The sequence below is a fragment of the Gymnogyps californianus genome, chromosome 21 (genome assembly GCF_018139145.2).
Source record: "Gymnogyps californianus isolate 813 chromosome 21, ASM1813914v2, whole genome shotgun sequence".
In the NCBI taxonomy this organism is placed as follows: domain Eukaryota; kingdom Metazoa; phylum Chordata; class Aves; order Accipitriformes; family Cathartidae; genus Gymnogyps; species Gymnogyps californianus.
This window is the reverse complement of record NC_059491.1, coordinates 1,157,897-1,179,210: the sequence shown is the minus strand read 5'-3', so window position 1 is coordinate 1,179,210 and position 21,314 is coordinate 1,157,897. Positions and strand designations below refer to the sequence as shown.

The 21,314-nt window shown below is 60.1% G+C and overlaps 2 protein-coding genes across 2 annotated transcripts in view; one reads left to right on the top strand and one right to left on the bottom strand.

Annotated features, from left to right (window-relative positions):
- Positions 1 to 1,505: 1,505 nt before the first annotated feature.
- On the top strand, positions 1,506 to 12,150 carry ARHGEF16 (Rho guanine nucleotide exchange factor 16). Its single transcript, XM_050909420.1, is given in 15 exon segments — positions 1,506 to 2,060; positions 2,753 to 2,804; positions 3,295 to 3,393; positions 3,396 to 3,463; positions 3,604 to 3,660; positions 4,166 to 4,326; positions 5,427 to 5,579; positions 6,229 to 6,358; positions 7,082 to 7,156; positions 8,320 to 8,412; positions 8,938 to 9,092; positions 9,484 to 9,693; positions 10,098 to 10,171; positions 10,682 to 10,783; positions 11,264 to 12,150. Coding segments are annotated over 15 exon segments (2,124 nt in total). The 3' UTR covers positions 11,404 to 12,150.
- Positions 12,151 to 13,871: 1,721 nt separating this feature from the next.
- MEGF6 (multiple EGF like domains 6) overlaps positions 13,872 to 21,314 on the bottom strand; it is a 107,579-nt gene continuing 100,136 nt past the window's right edge. Inside the window, 11 exon segments of the mRNA XM_050909388.1 lie at positions 13,872 to 15,284; positions 15,572 to 15,619; positions 16,141 to 16,272; positions 16,503 to 16,631; positions 16,724 to 16,852; positions 17,354 to 17,482; positions 17,686 to 17,814; positions 17,994 to 18,122; positions 18,751 to 18,879; positions 19,919 to 20,050; positions 20,699 to 20,827. Coding sequence (XP_050765345.1) covers positions 15,217 to 15,284; positions 15,572 to 15,619; positions 16,141 to 16,272; positions 16,503 to 16,631; positions 16,724 to 16,852; positions 17,354 to 17,482; positions 17,686 to 17,814; positions 17,994 to 18,122; positions 18,751 to 18,879; positions 19,919 to 20,050; positions 20,699 to 20,827 — 1,283 coding nt within the window. The 3' untranslated portion in view covers positions 13,872 to 15,216.

The following is a 21,314-nucleotide window of genomic DNA, read 5'->3' as shown; positions in this document are numbered from 1 at the left end:
GCCGGCGGCTCTGTCCTCTCGCTGTCCCGGCTGCAGTGGCGTTCCCGGGGGGGCTTCGTGCAGGTACCGGGCGTGCTCTGGGCAGGGGCAGCGGTGCCGGTGGCAGGAGCCGTGCGCGGGTCCCGAGGGCTGTGTCCCGGCGGCGCTGGCCCTGCAGAGCGCTCCCTCCCCGCACACGGGCTCTCGGGACGCAGGGCTGGAAGCACTCGAGTTGCTGTGCTGATGGGAGTCTCAGCATGGCGTGCCCCTGTGCGTCCGGCAGTGCGGAGCACCCGAGACGTGGGTTCAAGGTCCTGTGTAGCAGGTCCAGCCCTCCTTCGGGGGCACCGGAGACCTGGAGGGTGTTGTAGCACCCAGCGCCTCTGAAATCGGGCCTGCCCGTTTCTTGTTATTAGGGCTGGTGCTTAGGGTAGGCTTCATCCTCAGCCAAGATGAGGTTAAGAGTAGAATGTGGTGCTTTCCTCGTCCGCAGAACATTTGGCAGACCTCTGGCCAAGAAGCAAGTGTCCCTCATCCAAGGACAGGAAAATAAGGAGCGTCTTGATCAAATGAGCTTTTGTTGATGGGTCTCGTTTGTCTTTCTGCCAGTCGTTGATGCAGGGAAATACGTTCAGGTCTTGATTTCTGTTTCCTGGTCTGCGGCCTCCGCAAAGGAGCAGCCCGGAGATGGCGATGGCATACGACGAGATCTCAGTTGAGAGGAATGAAACCATAGTTTTTCCTTCTCAAATTATGTAATGGGGTAGGCAGTGGGTGTAAAATGCTCTGTCGGATGTTTGTTCTGTAGGTGCACAGTACGTGGTGTGGCACAGAAAGGAGATGAGTAAGCTTAAGCCCGGACGAGGAGCTTTAGGGACTCGGGCGGGTGTTTTTGCACGCCGGGTAGAGCCGCTCCTCGGGGCGGTTTGGGACAGGTACAAGCTTTGAGGAGCACGGGGCTCGTGGTAAGGCGCCCGCTGGGGTTTTCACAGCACGTCAGCCTGGGGGAGGTGGAAGTCAGGAAGGCAGAGCCTGGCCCTGGTGACTCAGGCTGGTGGCACCCCTACTCCCCGAAGGGCATTAAGAGGGGACGCGGAGGTGCGGCAGCGGCAGAGGAGAAGCGGGGCTCGGCGGTGCTCCAGGCCTGCCCTGGCTGCTCGCTCAGGTGTGAGCCTGCCTGGTGCCTGCCGCGTGGCCTGGCCGCTCCCCGGCGCCTGGCCGCGTCCTGCACCGCTCTGCCTGAAGCTGGACAGGAGCCGCCAGCCCGGCCCCGGCACACCGGGCGGCCCCGAGAGAGGTGCGCGGGCGGTGAGAGCATCACGGGTGTCTGCATGGGCTCTGCCTGCGTGCAGCACCCTGGGAAAGCGGAGGCTGGGTCCTGCGCTCTCCCGAGGTTCCCCGGGCAAAACGGTACGCTGGCCGTGGCTAAGTGTAAATGCCCTCCGCCTTACTGGGAGATGGTGTTCAGCCGTCTGTCTGTCTGTCTGTCTGTCTTATGCAGCTTTCTGGTTCCCCGTGCCGCCATCATGTCTCGGAGCCCCCCTGACAGCTCTGTGGATGACGAGATCTTTCTCCTGGAGTACCGATGCCACCCGGCGCGGCCGGAGCCCCCCAGCCCCACCTCCCCCCCCGGGAAGAGCAGCTCCGCCGCGGCGCCCGATGCCGCCTCGCTCTCGGCAGTGGGCTCTCCCACCTCGGCTGAGCCCCGCCGCATCATCCTCAGCACGGACAGCCCGGCCGCGCTGAAGGTGGGAACCCAGCAGCTGATCCCCAAAAGCTTGGCTGTCTCCACCAAGACCAAGAACAACCCCTCCCGGCACCAGAGCTTCGGGGCGGCCGGGTCGAGCCGGGAGCCCCGGGGCCCCGACCCAAAGCGGGCGTCCGTCCCCAGCCTCTCCCTGGAGGTGGAGGTGGAGGATGACGGTGGAGGGGCCCTCAAGCGCAACCTGAGGAACATGTCCTACCGCGCGGCCATGAAGGGCCTGGGCGCGGAGCCGGAGCCGGCGAACGCCGTCCCCTCGCTGAAACCTGTGGCGGAGGAGGGCAGCGCCCTGCCTGCCCACAGCCCCAGCAGGAACAAGGTGGGTTTTGCACCCGCTGTCACCCAGATTGCTCTCGGGCAGGGATCGAGCCCCCGCTTTCCCTGGTGACGAGCTGCTGCCAGGGGATCGGCAGAGCCTTTTTGCTGAAACTCCTGTCGCTTACAGAGCTGCGTGAGCCCGGCGTGGAGCTGGCGGGGCTTGCTGAGCCTGGTGACGTGACTTGGGCCTTGGGAAGCCTGCATGTCACCAGCAGATGCTGTAGGTCCCCGGAGAGCCCGGAAATAGCTGACATGGCTTCCGTGGGGAGTGTAACTGGCTACTCCAGGGCTCCCGCTTGTCGGCAGGCGGCTGCGGGCATGTTTGCAGGGTGGGGTTGGCCGGGTGTGTGGCTCCGAGGCGGCGGTCGGTTGGACACAAACAGGGGTAGAGCAGGTCTGGGGAAAAGGAGACTCCAGCGCAGGCAAAGTCCAGGTGTGAGACAGAGAGATGTGAAAGGCAGCGGCGTTAACTACAAAATGGTTTAGATCGTGACCCCGATAACGCAAGGTGAAAGCTGAGTCACTTCGGCAAGGCAAACAAAAGCTCCGACGAAAGTCAGGCTGAAAGAACAGGGTGGTATTTGCTGACTGGCTGCACAGGTGACTGCTCCCCTTTCCTGAAGGAGCCAAATGCTTCCCAGGGCCACAGAAATACAGTAACTGCAGCGTGTTCTCCTCTTCTTCCTCTTGCAGAGAACCTTTGGGCGGAGGCGGGTGCAGAAGCGTGGCGGCTCATTCAAGGACCGTGAGTGCTGCCTCATGTCTTCCCGACAGCGCCGGCTCCGCATCCCCTCGGCCTTGCAGGGCACCGGGGCGCTTCCCAGCAAAGCGAATCCCCGGAAGTCCCTTTGCCATGCATGCTGCTGCTTGTCCCTGGCCTGGGGCAGTCGCTTTTTCCTCCGTTTCCCCACCTGCGAGAGGAGCCTTGCAGCCCTGCTTTCCCACTCACCGGGGCGTGATGACGCTCAGGTTGCTGCCGTGCTCGCAGCTGGAGCGCTCCCAGCTTGGCTTGCTCCGGGCAAACACGGGAGAGCTGCACGCGGAAGCTGTCGGGAGCGGGAGCTGCCGGTTAACTGGTGCTGTGCAAAGACCGACCGCGGCGGGGGGGTGCTGGCCCTGGCTCGCCGGCACTCGTGGCAGGGCTCTTGGCCGACGGGGCGAGGCGGTGGCGGGAAGGGAAGGCATGGGCCGCAGCTGGGAGAGGCTTCGCTGACCTCTCGCCCTGTCCTCTGCAGAGCCCCGGCTGTATCAGGAAATCCGTGAGAGAGGTCTGAACTCCGTCAGCCACGAGTCAGATGAGGATTTGCGGGAGGAATCCAGCCCAGAAGAGCCGTCCCTTCCGGGCGCGCTATCGTGGTGCAGAGCTATCGCCCGGCGCAGGTGACCTGGAGCCAGCTCCCGGAGGTGAGGGCACCAGCCCAGCCGAGCTGCTGCCCTGGGGCGGCTGGCGGGTGTGCGGGGCTGGGCACGGCCCCAGGCCGCACTAGAGGGCGTGCAAGGACCGGCGGCGAAGGCGCCTGCTCACCCCGGCCTCTCGCCCGCAGGTGCTGGAAGCGGGCATCCTGGAAAAGATAGCCCCCGAAGAGCGCAAGCGGCAGGAGGTGAGAGGAGCCTTGGACGCGCCCGGGAGCGCAGCGTAAACGCCGAAGGCAGCGGGGCCACGCGTGGCTGCGTGCGAGGCCTCTCGCGCAGGGCTCGGCTCGGAGCAGGGCTGGGCTCAGCTCCTGCGTGCGTGCGGACGGGGTTGATGGTGGTGCTGCTGCTGCTTCCAGCAGCTCTGGGGCTGGGCAGCGCTGGGAGGGCTCACCCGCCCGTCTTGGCGGGGAAGCAGGCAGCTCCTTCGGACGCTGATGGGAAAGAGCCGCTGGAAGGGAAAACATCTTCGTGCTGTGGCTTACGAAGGACTGAGTGTCCTAAAACACGCTGAAGTTATTGGTGTAGGCCAGGCAGTGCAGGAGGTAATACAGGGAATGCCGTGCTGTTGGAGCAAAGTCATTTCCAGTGGCTTCGTGCCAACCACACGTGAATAAGATATAGCAAGTTTTAATGCACTGCCTTGTGTAGTCAGCTTGTGCTGTGGCATCTTCACCGCCCTGCTTTTTTCAGGCCATGTTCGAGATCATCACTTCTGAGTACTCCTACATGCACAGCCTGAGTGTCCTGGTGTGCCACTTCATGCGGTCGGAGGAGCTGAAGGAGACCATGACTCAGACGGAGCACCACCACCTCTTCTCCAACATCAGCGACATCCTGACGGTCAGCACCAGGCAAGTGGGGGCCATCGGCATGGGGCTGGGACCAGGCAGGCCGGGGGCTGGGCTCTGGAGCGCCGTTCCTTTGCCATGTAAAAACAACCGTCCCTTGGGTTGTTGAAGGTACCGAGACATCCCACCTATTGCCCTTCTTCCTAGTGCCTTGTGTGGCGGCACGCTCCCCCGCAGTGGCTTTCTGCTGTTACACGCTCGGGACCTGAATGTCTCCCTGAAGGGTCTGTTGCCCTGACACCCAGTTTTTTTAATGGGTTGTAATGGTGCCGCTCAGTCGTGTGGCTCAATCGGGCACCAAAAACCAGCTGAGCCCCCCCCGTCCCCACGCCTGGGACACTCCTGTTTGCCTGGAAATTCCTCCTCGGGTCTCCGGCGCTGCCGCAAAGGTGGTGCCTCCCTTTGCCTCTGGGCTGGTGAGAGGGGCAGGTGGAGCCGGTAGCGCTGCGGCTCAGCCGCCCGGCTCCAGCCTGGCTGCGGCGTGGCCGAAAGCCGGGCACGGGGCGGCCGAGCCACCGCAGCGGGCAGCCGCTTGTTCTGAAGCACAGGCGGGAGATCGCTTGGGTGCCAAAACTGAAACCGCGCCTGCAAAGAGCCAGCGTAAGCGTGGCCTTTGCTCCTTGGGAGGTGGAGAGCAAACGCCTTGGGAGCGAGTGCTCGGGGCGGCCGGCGAGCCGTGTCCGTGTGGGAAAGCAGCTGGAGGAGAGCGCAGGCGGGGCTGGGAACTGCTGCGGGGGCGTTGAGGGCTTGCGGCTTCCCGCAGCTGGGCAGAAGCGGCCCCGATGGGGCAGAAACGAATCTTCCTGGAGAGCTAAAGCGGAGGAGGGATCTCGTGTGGGAATGGAGGAAGCGTATGCGTCTTGGGGCCGGGGAAGCTCGAGAGCTGCCTTCCCCGTCTCTGCAGCAGAGCTGCTGGGAGCCGTGCTGGAGACGCGGGTGTCCCGGCTGCGTGGAGCTGACCTGTGCAGAAGGGATCCAGGGCCTCGTCTCCTCTGGGAAAACTGGGGAAAAGTTGCAGTGGGAATGTTGTTCAACATACATCTGTTCGGTTTGTCCGGCCCTAACGAGTCATGTAGTGAAGTTATTTGAAATTCTCTCCTTAGCTTCTTTGAAGACTTAGAGAAGCGACACCAGGAAAACCTCCTAATTCCTGACATCAGTGACATAGTGGAAGAATACGCCCTGAACCGCTTCAATCCTTACGTCAGCTACTGCTCCAATGAAGTCTACCAGCAGAGGACACTTCAGAAGCTGCTGTGAGTAGTCCTGCTGGGCGCTCGGGCCTTGGGCTTGCAAAGGAGTTGCCTGCAAGGGGTCTCTGGGCTACAGGGATGCTAGCTGGCTGCAGACAGGGCAGACGGGACCGGGACCTGCACGTGGCTCGCTCAGCCTGTGGTTGTTTCCTTTTCCCTAAGGAAGGCTGTCTCCTTTCTGAGCAGAGTTCAGCTTCCAGACCTCGGTGTGTCTGTGTCGGGTGGTTAGGACGTGATTTGTGTTGTGCTGTAAGAAGGGTGAAGGACGGGGATGAGGGGGGGTAACGCTGCCACGTACGGAAGTCAGATGGGTCTTGCCGAGGTCAATGACACGTATGTGGTGTGTTAGGGACACGTACGGAGGCTGTTCATCTCCAGATCGTACTGGTGGTACAGGTCAAGTTTGTGTCTGCTGTTGGTACGTCTACGGCTTTACCCGCCTTTTGGACTCAACATCTCTAGGTGCTTTTCCAGCTCCTGCTAAGGGATCAGTCCCTTTTCCGCCCCAGCGGTGCCCTCTGAGCTCAGCAGGCTGCTGCTGAGCACCGGCGGCCGTGCCGTCCCCGCACGGCACTCCATGTGCGTGGAAAGCTGCTGGAAAATCTTGTTAACCGAAGAACAGAGTTAATGGAGCTTTCTTGTCCTGTTCCAGAACCACAAACCCCTTATTTAAAGAGACCTTGAAACAAATTGAAAGGAAACCAGAATGTGGAGGCCTGCCAATGATATCATTTCTCATTCTCCCTATGCAGAGGGTAACACGGCTTCCTCTGCTCTTAGATGTAAGTAAGTCACACGGTGGCATTGCTTGGCGCCTCTGAAGAGGTGACTGTGTCGTACCCTTCTTCGGTTTGCTGAGCCCGGGACAGCCTTCTGCTTGGACTTCGTCCCTCTGGGAGCTGAGGCTGGGATGCCCCAGCCTGTATTCAGGATTTAGGTCCAGAGCGATCTGCTGCTCGCGGGTGTCAGATGTGCAGCTTAAAGCACTGTGAATAACGCTTCACGTCTCAGCGCCGCGCACCTGAGTGACATGAGGTTCTTCTGTGCCCCGTGCTGCGCCCGGATACCCAGGGTGGGGTGGCACGAGCGTCCTGTGTGGTTAACGGTCAGGTGGCCCAGGAGGGGACAGCGGGTCCTGCACGAGCTCCGCTGAAATCCGGGACTTCTGGACCCAGCTGCTCTAAACAGCAAAGCTGCTGGACGTGGGGGTTCTAGTAACTGCTCCCAGTCTGTACTGGGCTGCAGGGGTGAGGGGCAGGGGGCTGCCCGGCGCACGGGGTGGCAGTGATGGTCAGGCACGTATCTGATGTGAAAGCCCCAGCAGAAACCAGATTCACAGCTACCAGCACTGTTAAACCTTGCTTTGACCGCCTGCCTGTCCCGCTGCCAGGCTGACCGTTGGGAACGGCTCGAGCACGCGCCGCATCCTGAAATCCCAGGGAAGCGGTTGATGCGCAGTTCTCTGTCTTGCAATATCACTAAAGCGTCTTGTCTTGAAATTCTAGACTGTCTGTCAAAAAACAAAAGCATGCACTGCAGCGTACGGAGCTGCCACCAGAGCTCTGAAAGCCATCAGCAAGGTGAGGCCCGGCTGCCAGCTCTCCACCTTTCCTCCTTCCGGCGCGCCGTTCCGTCACCCGGGCCCCGAGCCTGCCATTCTGGCCTCTCATTTTTCCTCCCTACATCGGTTCACTTGAGATTTCTCTGCTCCAAATAGCTGCTGGATGTACACGTCTTCTCCCTTGCTCACCTTTTTCACCTGATCTTGTTTCTTCCTTTTTCTTGTCATCCCGTCTTTCCTCTTTGGCCCATCTTTTGTCTTTCCCTTCAGTGTCGTCTTCTCCATTAGTGCTCTCCCTTCTCAGAACCTCCCTGGAGGTGACAGCGAGCCGCGACGCTTACTTGCCGTGGGTTTTGGAGATTTAGGCGAAGAGCAGTAGACAAAGCAAAGAGCAAAGTGTAGAGGAGCGAAGGAGCAGCGGAAGCAGCGGCGCTCGTGAGCCGTGCGCTGTTCGCGCTCCCGTGTCTCATCTCCGTCTGCTTTCCCATCCGGTGGTCATTCGCACAAGGCGGTGTGCCACAGAGGTTACGGCCACTGAAGCGGCGGTGGCGGCTCTTCCTTTTGTCCCCGGAAAGACCGGCTCTTGGCAACGCGCTCCTGCCGCTCGTGGTCTGTCCCGCTCGCTCATCCGGCGGGGGAACAAAATGCACGCCCCCCCGGCCGAGCCACGCTGGACCGCCCTTCCGCGGGCTGGAGGGGCGGCTGGCAGAGGTGGGTCCCCTCGGGAGGGAGGACGCAAGGGGCCGGGGTGCCACGCGGCCGCCCTCTCGGCAGTGCAAAAGGTGGCGTTGCTTCACCTGCCTGTGCAAGGCTTCTGTCCTCCCCTCCGTCTGCCTGACTGTTATCTTCCTGTCTTAACCTCCTCTCTCCGGATGATTAATTCTTCCTCTTCGTATTGCTCCTCGGTGAAGCTCGGTTTCGGTGCGGTTTCACTTCGATGCTTCTCCAGGCAGAGCAAACGTGCCGTCTCTCTCCTGGAGATCTCTCGTGGCAGGAGAACCTCCAGCTGCCTTTCCCCAAACCTGGCTTGAAACCGGTGTCGGGACTCGGCTGTTTCTCCTCTTCGGGGAAGCAGGACAGCCGCCTGACCCTTCGCCGGCAGTACCGGTGCTGGGGCGGAGGACGGCTGGGCTCAGCGTCCTGCCATCCTCCGCTTCCCTTCTGGTGTTTTTCTTTTTCTAGCTGGTTAAGAACTGCAATGAGGGAGCTCGTGCTATGGAGAGGACAGAGCAGATGTACACCCTGCAGAAACAGCTGGAATTTGGAAAGAAGAAGGTGAGGTCTTGTGGAAGTGGCGGGGGAGATGTCCTGGGGTATGCTATAGAGGGGCCCATCCCAGGCGTGTCAGACCTGTCCTGGGAATCCTTCCAGGAAGCCTTGACCAGCTGGAGCATCGCTGCTGCCAGGAGCAGGATCCCCGCTCCGAGCCCGGGGTGACCACCTTTACCTGGGTGGATCTGCCCTTGCTGTTTTGTTCCAGACAGACGCGGGGCTTCATCTGTCCGTCCGGACAGTCAGATGTGGGCAGCTTTCTGAAGGGCTGTAGGAAAGCCTTGACATTGTGCCCCACTGCTGCGGTTCGGGGGGCTGCATCTCCGGGCTGGAGCGGAGTGCGCGGCTGCTCCCCTTCCCTGCCTCCCTCCTGGAAAGTCTCCTGGAAAAGATGTTTAAAAGCGTGTGACGTGTCCGTCCCAGCTGACCCCAGGGTCCGCTGCGAGTTCAAATAGAGCTTCTTGACTTGATTTTGCCTGCCGCTTGTGAGAGAGGTGGTAAGTCAGACTTTCCCCGGGTCCTTTTCAGCCTTTCCCGCTGATTTCTGCTTCCCGCTGGCTGCTGAAGAGGGGGGAGCTGTACCTGCTGCTGTCGGAAGAGGCGGGCATCTTCCGCCGAGGCGCCGGCAGGCTCTGCTACCTCTTCTTGTTCAACGACGTCCTGATCATAACCAAGAAGAAGAGGTAAGGCTCGGGGAGGGCAGGGCTCCCTTTCCCTGGAAAACAACTAGGGGGATTAAAATCTCAATTTCCCAAGCAGCACGTAGCCTAAGAAATTCTCGAGATTTCCCTGGTTTGACCTTTATTGAAGTGTCCCTTGTTAGCCAGAAGGGAAGCACCCAGCTCCACAGCCCTTGGCCTGGCTTCTGTTTGTGGGTGGCCGGCAAGGCTGCAGAGCCGTGTCCCACCCCTGGGCATCAGCTCATGTCCTCGCCGTGACGGTCGCCTCGGCGATGCCGGCTGAATTTCACCCGCCGGGGCTCCGAGCCGGTGCTGGGAGGCAGCTCGGTCCCCGCCAGCAGCGTCCGCTCTGCGGCTGCGCGCGGCCGAGGTGCCGATCCCGTCTTTGCCGCAGCGAGGAGAGCTACACCGTCATGAACTACGCCACGCTGGACCAGATCACGGTGGAGAAGATCGAGAACGCGGACCCACCTTCCCCTCCTCCCAGCAAGAGCGGGAGCGGTGGCACGGCCCGCGGCGCAGCCGGCGGGCACCTGCTCCGGGTGGTGATGGAGAAGGACAGCGAGGGCAGGCGGGAGGAGATCGTGCTGTCGGCAGACACGCTGTGAGTGGCCCGGTGGGATTTCACAGGGTGCACCTTCTTGCTTGTGGGGTAAACTGGTGCCCTGGAAATCCCCCTCAGGCTTCTGCAAAGCACCCTTTCCCTCCCCGCTCCTCCTCCCAGAAAGAGGGACCTGCACGGGCTTCTCCCCTTGCTCTGTTTCTTTATCTCTCTCAAGATTTTCCTTGTAATTCCCATATAATGCTTCCCCTGTCCAAATCAAGCAAAGCGGCTGGGTGGTGCGTACCGCTTGTGAAGTATCTTTACGTTGGGCGCTCTAATCAAATGCTTGTCCAGTCTGACTTCCCTTGAAAGCCTTCCTCCTGCTGGGAATTTCCCAGCTACTGCCAGCAACACGGATGCTGTCTCTAAGGCTTTCTTTGTAATACGGGCTTTCCCTCTGCCAGGAGCGACCGGGCCCGGTGGATTGCTGCGCTGATGCACAGAGAAAAGGAAAAGCCCGACACCACTCCTAAAGGAGGTACCGGCATGCTGGAGGTCAGGCCTGGCTGTGCGGGGATTAGCGGTTGCGCTGGAGCCTGCGCGTTTGCAGGCACAGGTTTCTACCCTGTTCTTACCTGCTCCTGCTGGAGAAGGAGCTGAGGACGTGTGTCGATGGAGAGGAGAACTCAGGGTACCGTGCCTTGCTCGTTAGGAGTTGCCTCCCCTTAAGTTATCAGTCACAATAAACCTGAAATGCATTTCCTAGGAGGCACAATGAAATTCCAGGAATGCCCCAGGCTGTCGGTGAGAAGAGATCTGGCTTCCCCTCCCCATGTGCGTGGAGGGGGCAGCAGGAGAGATGAGGGGCAGGGGCAGGAGGGGAATGGAGCACGTCTTGCTGCGGAGCCCCGGCGGGGCAGGGGCTTGCCCAGCCCCGGGGCAGCACCGGGGGGGGCACTGCTGAGCAGGGGTGCCGGCCACGCGTGCCGGGCTGTGGCTCCCGGCTGCGCCTTCTCACTGGGTCCCTGCTGTCCGCTGTTCTCTGCAGATCTGAGCCAGGTGGAGATAACCCACGCCTACCTGGCTAAACAGGCGGATGAGATTTCCCTGCAGCAGGCTGATGTTGTCCTGGTGTTGGGCGGAGAGGACGGTAAGTGTCAGCGAGTGCGGAGCTGCGGCCGGGGAAGGCTTAGCTTAGGCGGAGCTATGGTGGGGGGAAAAGCTTCAGCGATCCCAGTGAACTGGGATTTTAGCACTTTTCAGCAGCTTCCCGGAAGCCCTGGGCGCTGGTGGGGTCCGCCTCGCTGGCTGGTGCTGTGTCCCAGCAGATGCCAGCGGGTCCCCGGAGGCTGATGGAGGTGGCACTGCCACAGGCGGCTGCTGCGTTAGTCACCAGTGGCTCCCGTGCGCAGGCTGTGGCTGGCAGCCAGCAGCAGAGACCTCAGAAGTGAGAGAAATAAGCCCCAGAACAGGCAGTAAATCAGAAACCTCCTCCCCTGCAAAGCTCTCCCTGGACGCCTCTGGCTGGCACCCCGGTGGGAAGGGGAGCGGTGCAGCCCTCTCCTTCCACGCGCGTCCCCAGGAGCCGTGGCCCTTCCTCGTCGCGTGACCGGCTCTGTTCTTCTCCTAGGCTGGTGCTGGGGTGAGAGGCTCAGGGACGGTGAAAGGGGCTGGTTTCCCCAGTCCTGCGCTCGGCAGATCACCAGCCGCACAGCGGTGGAGTGCAACGTCCGCCGGATGGAGCGGCTGCGGATAGAGACCAACGTGTAGGCTCACGGCCAAGGGAAGATGCCTCTGTCGTGACTCATTTCAGGGGTCTTCAAACCCCTGCGGACTGAGCCCGTGGCGAGAAGGGAGCGGGAGAGCCTTTCTTCTTGAATTTCGTTTGTCTCGAGCAGTCACAGGCGGCAGATCTTATCGTTCAGGACTGGTCTTTGTAGCGGCCGTGGCAGCAGCTAATTAACGTGAGACCTGGCATCCGAGCGCTCCTGGCCAACGCTAATATTAATGAGCCGGCACAGGCTTCAGGAGGCAGCCAAGGTGTGGGCTCCAGCTGAAAAGGCTGCGGCTGTGTTCTGGGCGCTGCGAAGAGGCTGGTGCTGCCGTCTCTTTCCCTGCTGGCGTCTGGGCCGGTGCCTGCTGGCACCGGCTGTACATCGTGCGTGGGAAGCCCCGGGGCATGGGGAGAGCATACCTGAATCAAGAATTTTTAGGAACTGAAATCTATGTGCTAGGCTTATTCCTTGACCCAATTTTCCCCTCCTGTTTCTTTTTTCTTTTTCCTTTTTTTTTGTTCCCCTTTCTTTTTTTCCCCCCCAATTATTCTTGGTTCTTTTGAGCACAGCTGTGACCTCCGCAGAGCGAGGTGATGCCCACCACCTTCCAGGCACTCGCTAAACTAGCAGGCGCCGGAGGCCGGTGCAGTTGGAGTTGTTCTCACGGAGTCAGCTCTGGGGCCAGAAACGGGGTGCTCCAGCCAGAGGGAAGCGATTTGCAAGTCCCGCTGGCCGAGCAAGCCAGGAGCCTGAAGCGAAGCAACGCGGCAGCTCCCGGCTGCCTTTCCCGGCTCCCGAGGTGGGCAGGTGGATGTGCCCAGGCAGAAGGCGGGGGGTTCAGTCCCCCCGGAGAGGGACGTAGTCACGGAGGGTCGAACCTCAGCCTTCCCGGGGCAGAGCGGTCCCCTCTCCTCCCCTTCTCCCCCAGAATTAGCACCGACAAGTGATCAACGAAGCGGGCTGAGGCTGGGTAGTTCTTTTGTCATAGCTGAGCAGTTTGCATCTGGGGTTTTGATGAGTCAAATGTTTAATGCCGTAGGGCCGACGGGGCCGGGCGGCTCTGCCGGCGGGTCTGCGATGCTCGGCCGGTCCCACCTCGTGGAGGGGAAACGGCAGCTATGATTTCGGGGTGAGGCGGCTCCGCGCGCTGCCTGGCTTTGGATTCACGGGCACCATTGTTGTAACGTGTCTGTCGTGATTAAACTGTTAAAGGATTAATTGGATTAACAATAAATTCTTGGATCCCAACGAAACGCGTGTTCTTGCCCAAAAGGGAACTGTGCGCAAGGTCAGCGGCACCGGTGGGTCCCCGTGTTTAACCTGTTAGTGGTGACGGGTGTGCCCGAGCACGACAGCTCCGTGTCGGCTCGACGCCAAGGAGCCAGCTTTCCCCACCCCGAGCTCTAAAAAGAAAGCTTCCTTCTGCTGGCAGCATCGTTCTGGCCTCTGCATCTCGGGAAACATCCTTCAGAATAGCTGGCTAAAAACCTGCTGTCAGTTGCAGCACATTTCAAGTGTAATTGACTGAGAGAGACAAGATAAGGAGAAATTCAGTGCGGCTTTCAGTTTATTTCTCTTAACTGTGGAAGAATCAGAATTTTTCATCAGTGCTAAATTAGAGGAGGTGGGATCCAAAAAGAGAGACACTAGCTACATGAAAAGAGGAAGCAAACAAACTGTATTAAGAAATATGAACAGGAAAAAAACCCGTGATATAAAAAATATAGGTACAGAGTTGCTGCGGTCCGTACGGTTTACTCCAAGCAGCTGCCAGGAGCCACAGAGCTGCAGCTCAGGCTTTCGTGCTCTAACGGGACCGGACCCATCTATCCCCATGCTGCGTTTCCGTCCTCTCCTCGAGCAGGGCCATCGAGGCAGAGCACTTCTCTGCACCCCGGTGCCGGCGGGCAGCAGGGGCTGCCAGCGGGACATGCGGCACGTAGCACGGTGGCACGGTGGCACGGCTCGCCAGCCCCCCGGCTGCACCCGACGGCTCCCAGGCCTTTGGCCGGCGCTCGGCTCGCCCTGCGGAGCTGGCTCGCCCTGTGGAGCCGGCTCGCCGTGCTCGGCAGAAGGGCCCCGGGAAGGGGCCGCTCGCTTTCTGGTGGCGGCTGCGCTGGCTTTCCCAGCGGCCAAGGAAGTAAAGAGAAACCTTCGGCTCACGCAACGGTCGCTTCGAGGCAAAGGGACCAAACCGGATGATTGTCTGGAGAGCCGGCAGCACGACTAGCGGGATTGATCAGGGTCGTTTGGCACACGGACAAAATCTTCCTACTCCCTGGTTATCAAGCATACGACATACAACCTTAATTACACCATTTTGGTCCTTCACTACATACTTATATTAACATTATTTCTTCACAATAATGATATCTAATGCAAAAAATACTGTTAAGGAAGAAATAAAATAAGAAAAGAATTAGCAAAAAATTACAAGTTATATACAGATTAAAATAAATTCCATCAGGAAAAGAAACAACTCTTTTATTATTTTCAGTTGGCCCCCCTGGGAATAATTTAAAGGCCAAGCGCCTGGGCAGGGCTGTACTGCAGCAGCAGCAGAGGCAGATGTGCCGGGACGGGAACGTCCCAGCTCCTTCGCAGAGCCTGCTTGCTTTTGACATCGTCAGCTCTCGGGCTCTATTTCCCCAAGAGCTTTGTGCAAACAGATGACGGGGCCTGGCTGGGGCTGGCTGTTGGCCCGGGAGCCCTGGGCCCTCGCTGGGGCGACGGCGTTCCCCGCCGCTGCAGGTGGCAGCCGAGGCTTTGCCGTCACTCCGCACGCGCTGCCGAGCCAGGAGCCGGCTGCAGCTGTGCAGCCTCCTGGCCGTTCCTCCTGCCTCCATCCCCTTCCCAGCTCCTGGGTTCAACTGCAACGGAAAAACAACGCAGGGTCCAGGGTCGGGGCAAGAACACTTAAATAGGGATTTGCATTTACCGGACCACGCAAGAGCTTCGTGTCTCTTCATGCAGTGTCTTTGATTATTACACTGAATTTAGGCTTACTTTTCGGTGGAGCAAACGACATGGGCAGCTCAAGCGGGCTGACATACTCCTGGTATGAAAACCAGGCTCCCGACCCCCTGCAAAGCTTGGCAAGAGCAGACTGCGCTGTCAGCGAGGAAAGCATCGCCTGTCGCTGGGAATGCAAACCGGGGCACTTGGCTCGTGCTGACAGAGAGGCTCGGGCTGTAGGCACCGGCTCTGCAGAGGCGGTGTGGTCAGCGCTAGAGCCCAGCGCCTTGCCCCCAGGCCAAATGATAATTTACAGTACAAGACCATTGCAAATTCAAATTAAAAAAAAAAAAACCTCAAGTGAGGTGGTGCTTCTACAGGAGGCATGATCTCGGGAGAGCCGGGCACGTTCAGCCGTCAGTTCTGACAACACTGTTGTACAGCTTCCCATAAATATTGTTGCATAAATACCTATTTTGGAGCATAATTTCAGCCCCCTCCCCAAGCCCAGCACCCAAAAGATGAAGGCCAGCAATTTGCCACGAGCTATCAAAGTCCGCTGACCAGAAGCGATCGCTTCTGAACTGTTCCTTCTGGTGTCTGGCCGAGGGTGTGCGCCGGCGTCGGCGTGCTTGCCCTCGTGGCGTGCCTGGAGGGCAGCCCGCGCCGTCGTGGTGACCTGGTTGCAGTCGGCGCTTCAGCCTCGCTCAGACAACTCCAAAAGCAGCAGCTGAGGCTGTCAGGAAATGGTAACCGCTCGTGTGGCTTGTAAACAAGGTCGATAAAGAGGTCGTTGGCTTCTTCAGGTGGCTGCTTGGTCACACCGAGGGAGCGCTCCCGGCAGCTGCAGGACCTAGTGCTCGACCGGCCGGGCCCCCCCCTGGGGCGGAGGTGACCCGGTGGGCGCCGGGGGCTGCGCTGCTGGAAGGGAAGCCGGGACAGGTCAGTCCTCGCGGCGTGCGCCGCGTCGCCTGCGGCTCTGGAGGGGAGACGCCACAGGGCCGACCCTCCAGCGCCGCTGCTCTGCCTGGGGGGCAGCAGCCTCTGCCCTGCTCCCCTCCCCGCCGGCGCAAGGCACGAGCTGGGAGCGCTGGCCCCGCTCTGCGCCCGCAGCCGGGCTCTGGTGCTTCACGTTGGAGCCGCGTTTTTAGGTCGCTGCCTGCAGCCGGTGTGTGCAACAGGCCACGTGTCGGGGGTCTGCTACTGACCTGGGACCAAGGAGGGGTGCTCGGCCGACGGCAGACGAGGCGCGCCACCTGCAAAGCGAGTCAGACCGTCCTGCCACCCATCCCCGCAGCAACGCTGCGCAGCACCCACGGGGGAGTCGCTCTGAGCCAGCAGGTTCAGTCGTGGCTCGGGCAGAAATAAGGGGTGTGCTTTTTCCACCGTGGTCGGTGCACGGCATCGTTTTGCTCCGGTGTGCCCAGAAAAGAGTGGGCTTTGTGACCTGGCTTTATCACTGGCACATTTGGGGTTAGGCTACTAGACAGCTTTATTTTCACAGCACTGTTAGCATGGAGCCTGCGTTTTCATAAAACCTCCCTCGTGGCTGGGGTGACGGTGAACAAATCATACCATGCCTCGGGAAGAGGCAGGTGCTACACTGCGTAACTGGTTTGAGTTGATAGTACCGCTACCAAAACCAACCGACCAGGGCAGGAGCCACAGCCCGAGCATGGGTACCGCAGCATCCCTCCGCGGCAGTTGCTTTTGCCTTAGGGTCCCCCCACCGTGCGCATCCAGTGGTACTCACTGTGGCACCGCGCCTATACGTTACCTTCCCGACACGTCGGTCCCATGTACCCGTTCAGACAGAGGCACTGGCCGTTCTGAGCGTTACAGTAGGAGCTGCTGGGCGCACACTGGCAGGCCAGGCTGCAGTCCGGGCCGTACTCGGTCGGCCGGCAGTCTGGTGAGGGGGCAGAGAGGCGCTTAGGCTGCTGCAGGCTCGGCCTGCTTCTGAGTTACTTCTCTAACTCTTTGAGGGGACACACACAAAAAAGAAAGCCCCCTTCCGTGAGAATTCAGCTCCAACAAGAGGGGATTTGCATCCATTTTAGGACTGGGCTTCTAGCCTGCTGTCAACGCCCCTCTTGCACGGTCCCCTTTCTGACCTTCCCACGCTGTGGCTCAACTCACCTGAACCGCACTTGGGGCCAGTTTTCCCCGGGGGACACAGGCAGCGCCCCGTGGCTGGGTCGCAGGGCGCGTCGCCGACGCAGTCGCAGAGCTGCTGGCATCCCTCGCCGTACGTTCCTTCCTTGCAGCCTGTTTTGAGAGGGGAGATACGGCACACGCGCTACGAGACCGCACCTCGGGATGCCGCCTGTTTCTAGGGGAGCCGGAGGAGGACGGGGTACCTGTCTGACAGCGCTCGCCGCGGAGCCCAGCGGGACACTGACAGCGACCGGTGGCTGGGTCACAGCCCGCTCCGTGCTCGCAGTCGCAGCGCTCCCGGCAGCCAGCTCCATGGAAACCCGGGGGACAACCTGGGATGGAGCCGGGCGGAGAGCTCATTAAAGCACGGGTGGGTTGAAGTCGGGCTCAGCTGTAGATGGCCTCTGCAGCAAAGCCTCCGTCAGCCCAGCAGAGAGAAGCAGCGAGCCTTTCTCTCTGAGAAGGGCCCAAATGCATGCGGTTGTTCTCAGTGGCCCCGGGGCAGGGCTACCAGCTTCCTGCAGCGAGTCTGGGTTGCAGAGCACAGCGTTTCAGCTCCGAAGCGTTTGCTCGGCTACCCGACGCTGAGCTGCGCACCTCGGTATCCACTGGGCTCGCGCAGAGAATAGAAATTACCTTCTCTGCGACTACTTCTGCTACCTGGGAAGGGTTCGCTGTGACCACCAGAAAGAAAGAAGAGCCCATCGGTGCACACCGCCACGTGTGCGACTGCAGCGGGTCGCACCTTTGTCCTGTGCTCCTGCTCTCTGGATGAGCTTTAGAAACCCCCCCCCCCTTGCAAAGCCGAAGGTTTTTCCGCTGCCACAACTCACTGTGTTCGCACAGGGGCCCGTAGCGGCCCGCGGAGCAGCGGCAGGCTCCCGTCCCCGGGTCGCAGGTGGCGTTGTGCAGGCAGGCACAGCGGAGCTGGCAGTCGGCACCGTACCTTCCCGGCGGGCATTCTGCAGGGAAGACGTGGCGGCAGAGCGGCTCAGCGGCAGGAAGCCGGCCCCGGCCCCGCTCCCGCACTCTTAGAGGGCCGTGACGTGGTAAGGCAGAACAGGCACAGGTGGGGTAACAGAAACTGGAGCCAGTATGAAACAGCACTGAGCGAGCTCCACGGTTACTGGGCCAGCGCGGGGCAATGCATCCAAGTCAGGTTTACCTAATTCGCAGGATTTCCCCGTCCACCCGAGCGCACACAAACAGGAGCCGTCAGCTGCGTCACACAGCCCCCCATTGCGGCAGGAGCAGGTCTGCTGGCAGCCCACCCCGTACCGGTGCTTCTCACAGCCTGCGGGACAAGAGGAGGCGGCAGTGGGCACGCGGACCGCGGCACGATTCGGGCAGGAGCACCCGAGCACGGGCAGAGGACTCGGGGCACGGGAATCGGTTCCCGCTCAGGACCTTTTCCAGCCCGCTGCCTGAAATGCCTGCTTGTGACTGATGCATGACCCCGCAGCTAATATTTACCTTGCTCGCAGGCGGGACCAGCTCTTCCTGGCGGGCAAACACAGTCTCCGGTGACGGGGTGACAGGTAGCGCCTTCCCCGCAGGAGCACACCCGTGCACAGTCCTTGCCGTAGCGACCAGCAGGACACCCTGGCGGGAGGAAAACCTTGAGCCGCCTTGGTCACGCCAAAGCACAGCTGGCTACGTTTGAAGGCTGGAGAGGAAAGTCTGCGCGATGGCACGTGAACAAAGCGACGGGGAGGCCGGAGGAGCCTGCAGCCCTGTCGCTAGTGCGCAGGGTGGCTGGCGACCAGGAGAAGAGCTCTTAGCTTTCCTTCTGCTGGAGGAGCGAGGCATTTTTAGCAGAGAGACAGCAATACAGCGATGGCATGATGCAAAGGCTGGTGTGTCAGGCCTTTCATAGCGGAGAAATCATTTTGGCGTAAAACAAACGGAGCAAGCAAATGTTTCCGTGGTTCAGACAGACAGCAAACGAGATCAGCTGCAGCTGCATTCCCACAGTACGGCTGCCACTACGTCCGCCAGCCTCCGTACTGAAGCGGGGAGGGCACTGCTGACAGCGCAGGCTATAAAGTGGGGCAAGGAGCTCTTTTTCTGCTGATGGGCCAATGCAGGAGTCAGTCGCTGGAACGCTCCTCGTCTCCCGCAGGGTCAGCAAGCCGGCTGCGTGCAGGATTTGCCCCCACCACCATTCACCTCCTGCTGAGGAAACTCCTGCGAGCTCACCACCTCCCCTCCGGCCGACCCGGGCACTCACCGATGCTGCAGTCAGCGCCGATGTAGCCAGCCGGGCAGTGGCACATCCCTGTGGTAATGTCACACAGGCCCCCGTTCTTGCACTTGCATGGCCTTTCGCAGTTCTGGCCGTACCACCCAGGGGAGCACTCTGCGGAAAAAAAAAGAAACAATGGCCTCGGTGCCTAAAAAGACGAGAACGAGGTCCGAACAGCCTGGAAAAATGCACCACGTGGGTTCATGCAGCCATTTCGTCAGAGAGGAAGCCGACAGCTCTGCTGGAAGCGGGTTTGTGCCAGGCTGGCGCAGGCGATGGGCTTCTGATCCGCTTTGTGGCACAGGGCTGCTCCACGGCACTTAGGAGTCAACCAGCTACAGTAACGTGCCAAGGGCGTGCAGCTCACCCACGGCCATCCCTTCCATGAGCCGATCGTGTCAGAAGTGACCCATACGTCACAGGCAACCCCAGCTCCTGCAAGCCCGGCTCAGGTGCCTCTGCCCCCCCGGCAGTGCACGCTGAAGCGCAGGACCACGAGAGCTGCTCCGAGGCGCCGGCTGTTCTGCAGGAGCCAAAGAAAATCCCAGAAAGCGCTTTTAAGTAATCTCACGGCAAACAAGCAACAATGCCAAGGAGCTTCGGACTGTTCAGAACCTCTCTGCTGATGATATCGCTAGTAAATATCCCACAATTCAAAAGGAAAATGGCAAAAACCCCAGCCTGAGCGCAGATGAGAACGATGTTTTGTTTACATGAACTCCAACTTGCAAATTAGTCACTGAGAGACACCGCAGAGGTCAGAGCCTCTCTGTGTACCGGCCAGGCTTGGACAAGGCAGCAAGAAAACACTTGCCTGGGCAGACTCAGCTCCCAAGCTGCAAGAGCTGGGCCACGGTTAAGAACGGAACAAAACAGAGCTCAGCCACACCGATGAGGAGAAAGGCCACCATGGCAAGAAACCAGGAAAGACGACCCATGAGAACCTGCGCTTTGAAGCCACTCCAGCGAGCTGGCTGCTCCCCGAGCTGAGGCTTCTCCGGCGGTCAGCCCAGCGCCGTCCCCCGCGCCGGGGGCGACGGCTCTGCACCGGCACCGCCGGCGCTCCCGGCACCGGCACCGTGCTTTCATGGCAGCCTTGGGCAGCGACCTGCAAAGGTCCGCGAAGGAGAAGGGGAACGGAGCGCAGACTCACCCAGCTGGCAGGTGGGACCGTGGAAGCCGGGGGCACAGACGCACGCCCCGGTGACCGGGTGGCACTCCTGGGTGGCTCCGGCACACTGGCAGATCTGAGCGCAGCCCTCACCGAAGGTCCCTGGCAGGCAGGCTGTCAGGAGAGAGGGCACCAAGGCGACTCAGATTCACTTAGCGGGAGCTATCCCACCTCTCTGCGCAAGACTTTTTTTCCCTTTTTATTTGAAGCCAGGATTTAGGAAGCCTTTTACGACAGTGAAAGTTCTCTGCCACCCAAAAAGCAAAGGGAGCCGCACGCAAATGGTTCGTTGACTCCAGGAAAGACTTGGATTGAAAAGAAAACTGAGTACTTAAAGGCATTAGACGCCTTTTGCAATGCTAGCCCTACCTACCCTCATATTCCCGCAAGCTTCCATCGCCACACACACAGACATTGCAAATACACCCCTGTCCTCTGGGTAAGGAATGTGCTCACATGCCTCTGTCTCTTCCAGACTTGCTCATACCCACAGGAGCTCATTTTAATACTGATTTATTGCTAATCCTCTGGATAAATACACAGCTCTGATTTCCCACTTGGCTCCCTGTGCTTTGCTAGCATTCTGCGGGCATGCACCCAGCTGCCAAAATGTGAGTCGCTCCTTGGCACAGCTGGCTGTTGGGTTTTTTTTTTCCTTGTTTTTCTTTTTTTTCCCCTCTATTTTATGTAGCAGTTGCTTGACCCGTCACGCTCCCAGAGCCTGTCAGCAGAACTGTACGAGGATCGTTCCCTTCTTCGTACATTTTTCACATCCAGAGCCGGTAAAGCCCGGCGGGCAGCCGCACTGGCCGGTGATGTGATCGCACGGCACTCCCAGGGGACAGGCGCAGCGGCCGGCACAGTTCTTCCCGAACGAACCCGGCAGGCAGGCTGTGGGAAAACAAGCAAGGAGATGTAAGTCTCCTGACTGGCCCGCAAGTTATTGTTAATGCCTGAAAGGCATTAGAGCCCAAGGGCCAGCTCCTGCCCTCAGCGCCCGGCTCCCACCTGCGGCGCTGAGCCAGGCCCCTGCTGTACCAGCCTGTTTTGCAGCAAAACCTCTTTCAGGGCAGGCTGTCAGCTCCTCAAAACGTTTTGCCACAACTCGTAACTCTCATTAAAAACGCAGTTTCTCTCCTTGCCAGGCTTTGGAAGGAGCCTCGGTTTCCCCCGAGCCAGGGACGTGCCCAGCGGCCTCTGGACGCCGTGCTGCCGGAGGGACGCTCTCTCACCTTTCTCACAGCGCCGGCCCCTCCAGCCACGGGGGCAATTGCAAGCGCCAGTAACGTGATGGCACGACACGTTGTCCCCACAGTCGCAGCGCTCTTCGCAGCGTGCCCCGAACAGCCCCTCTGGACAAGCTTCAGAGATGCAAACA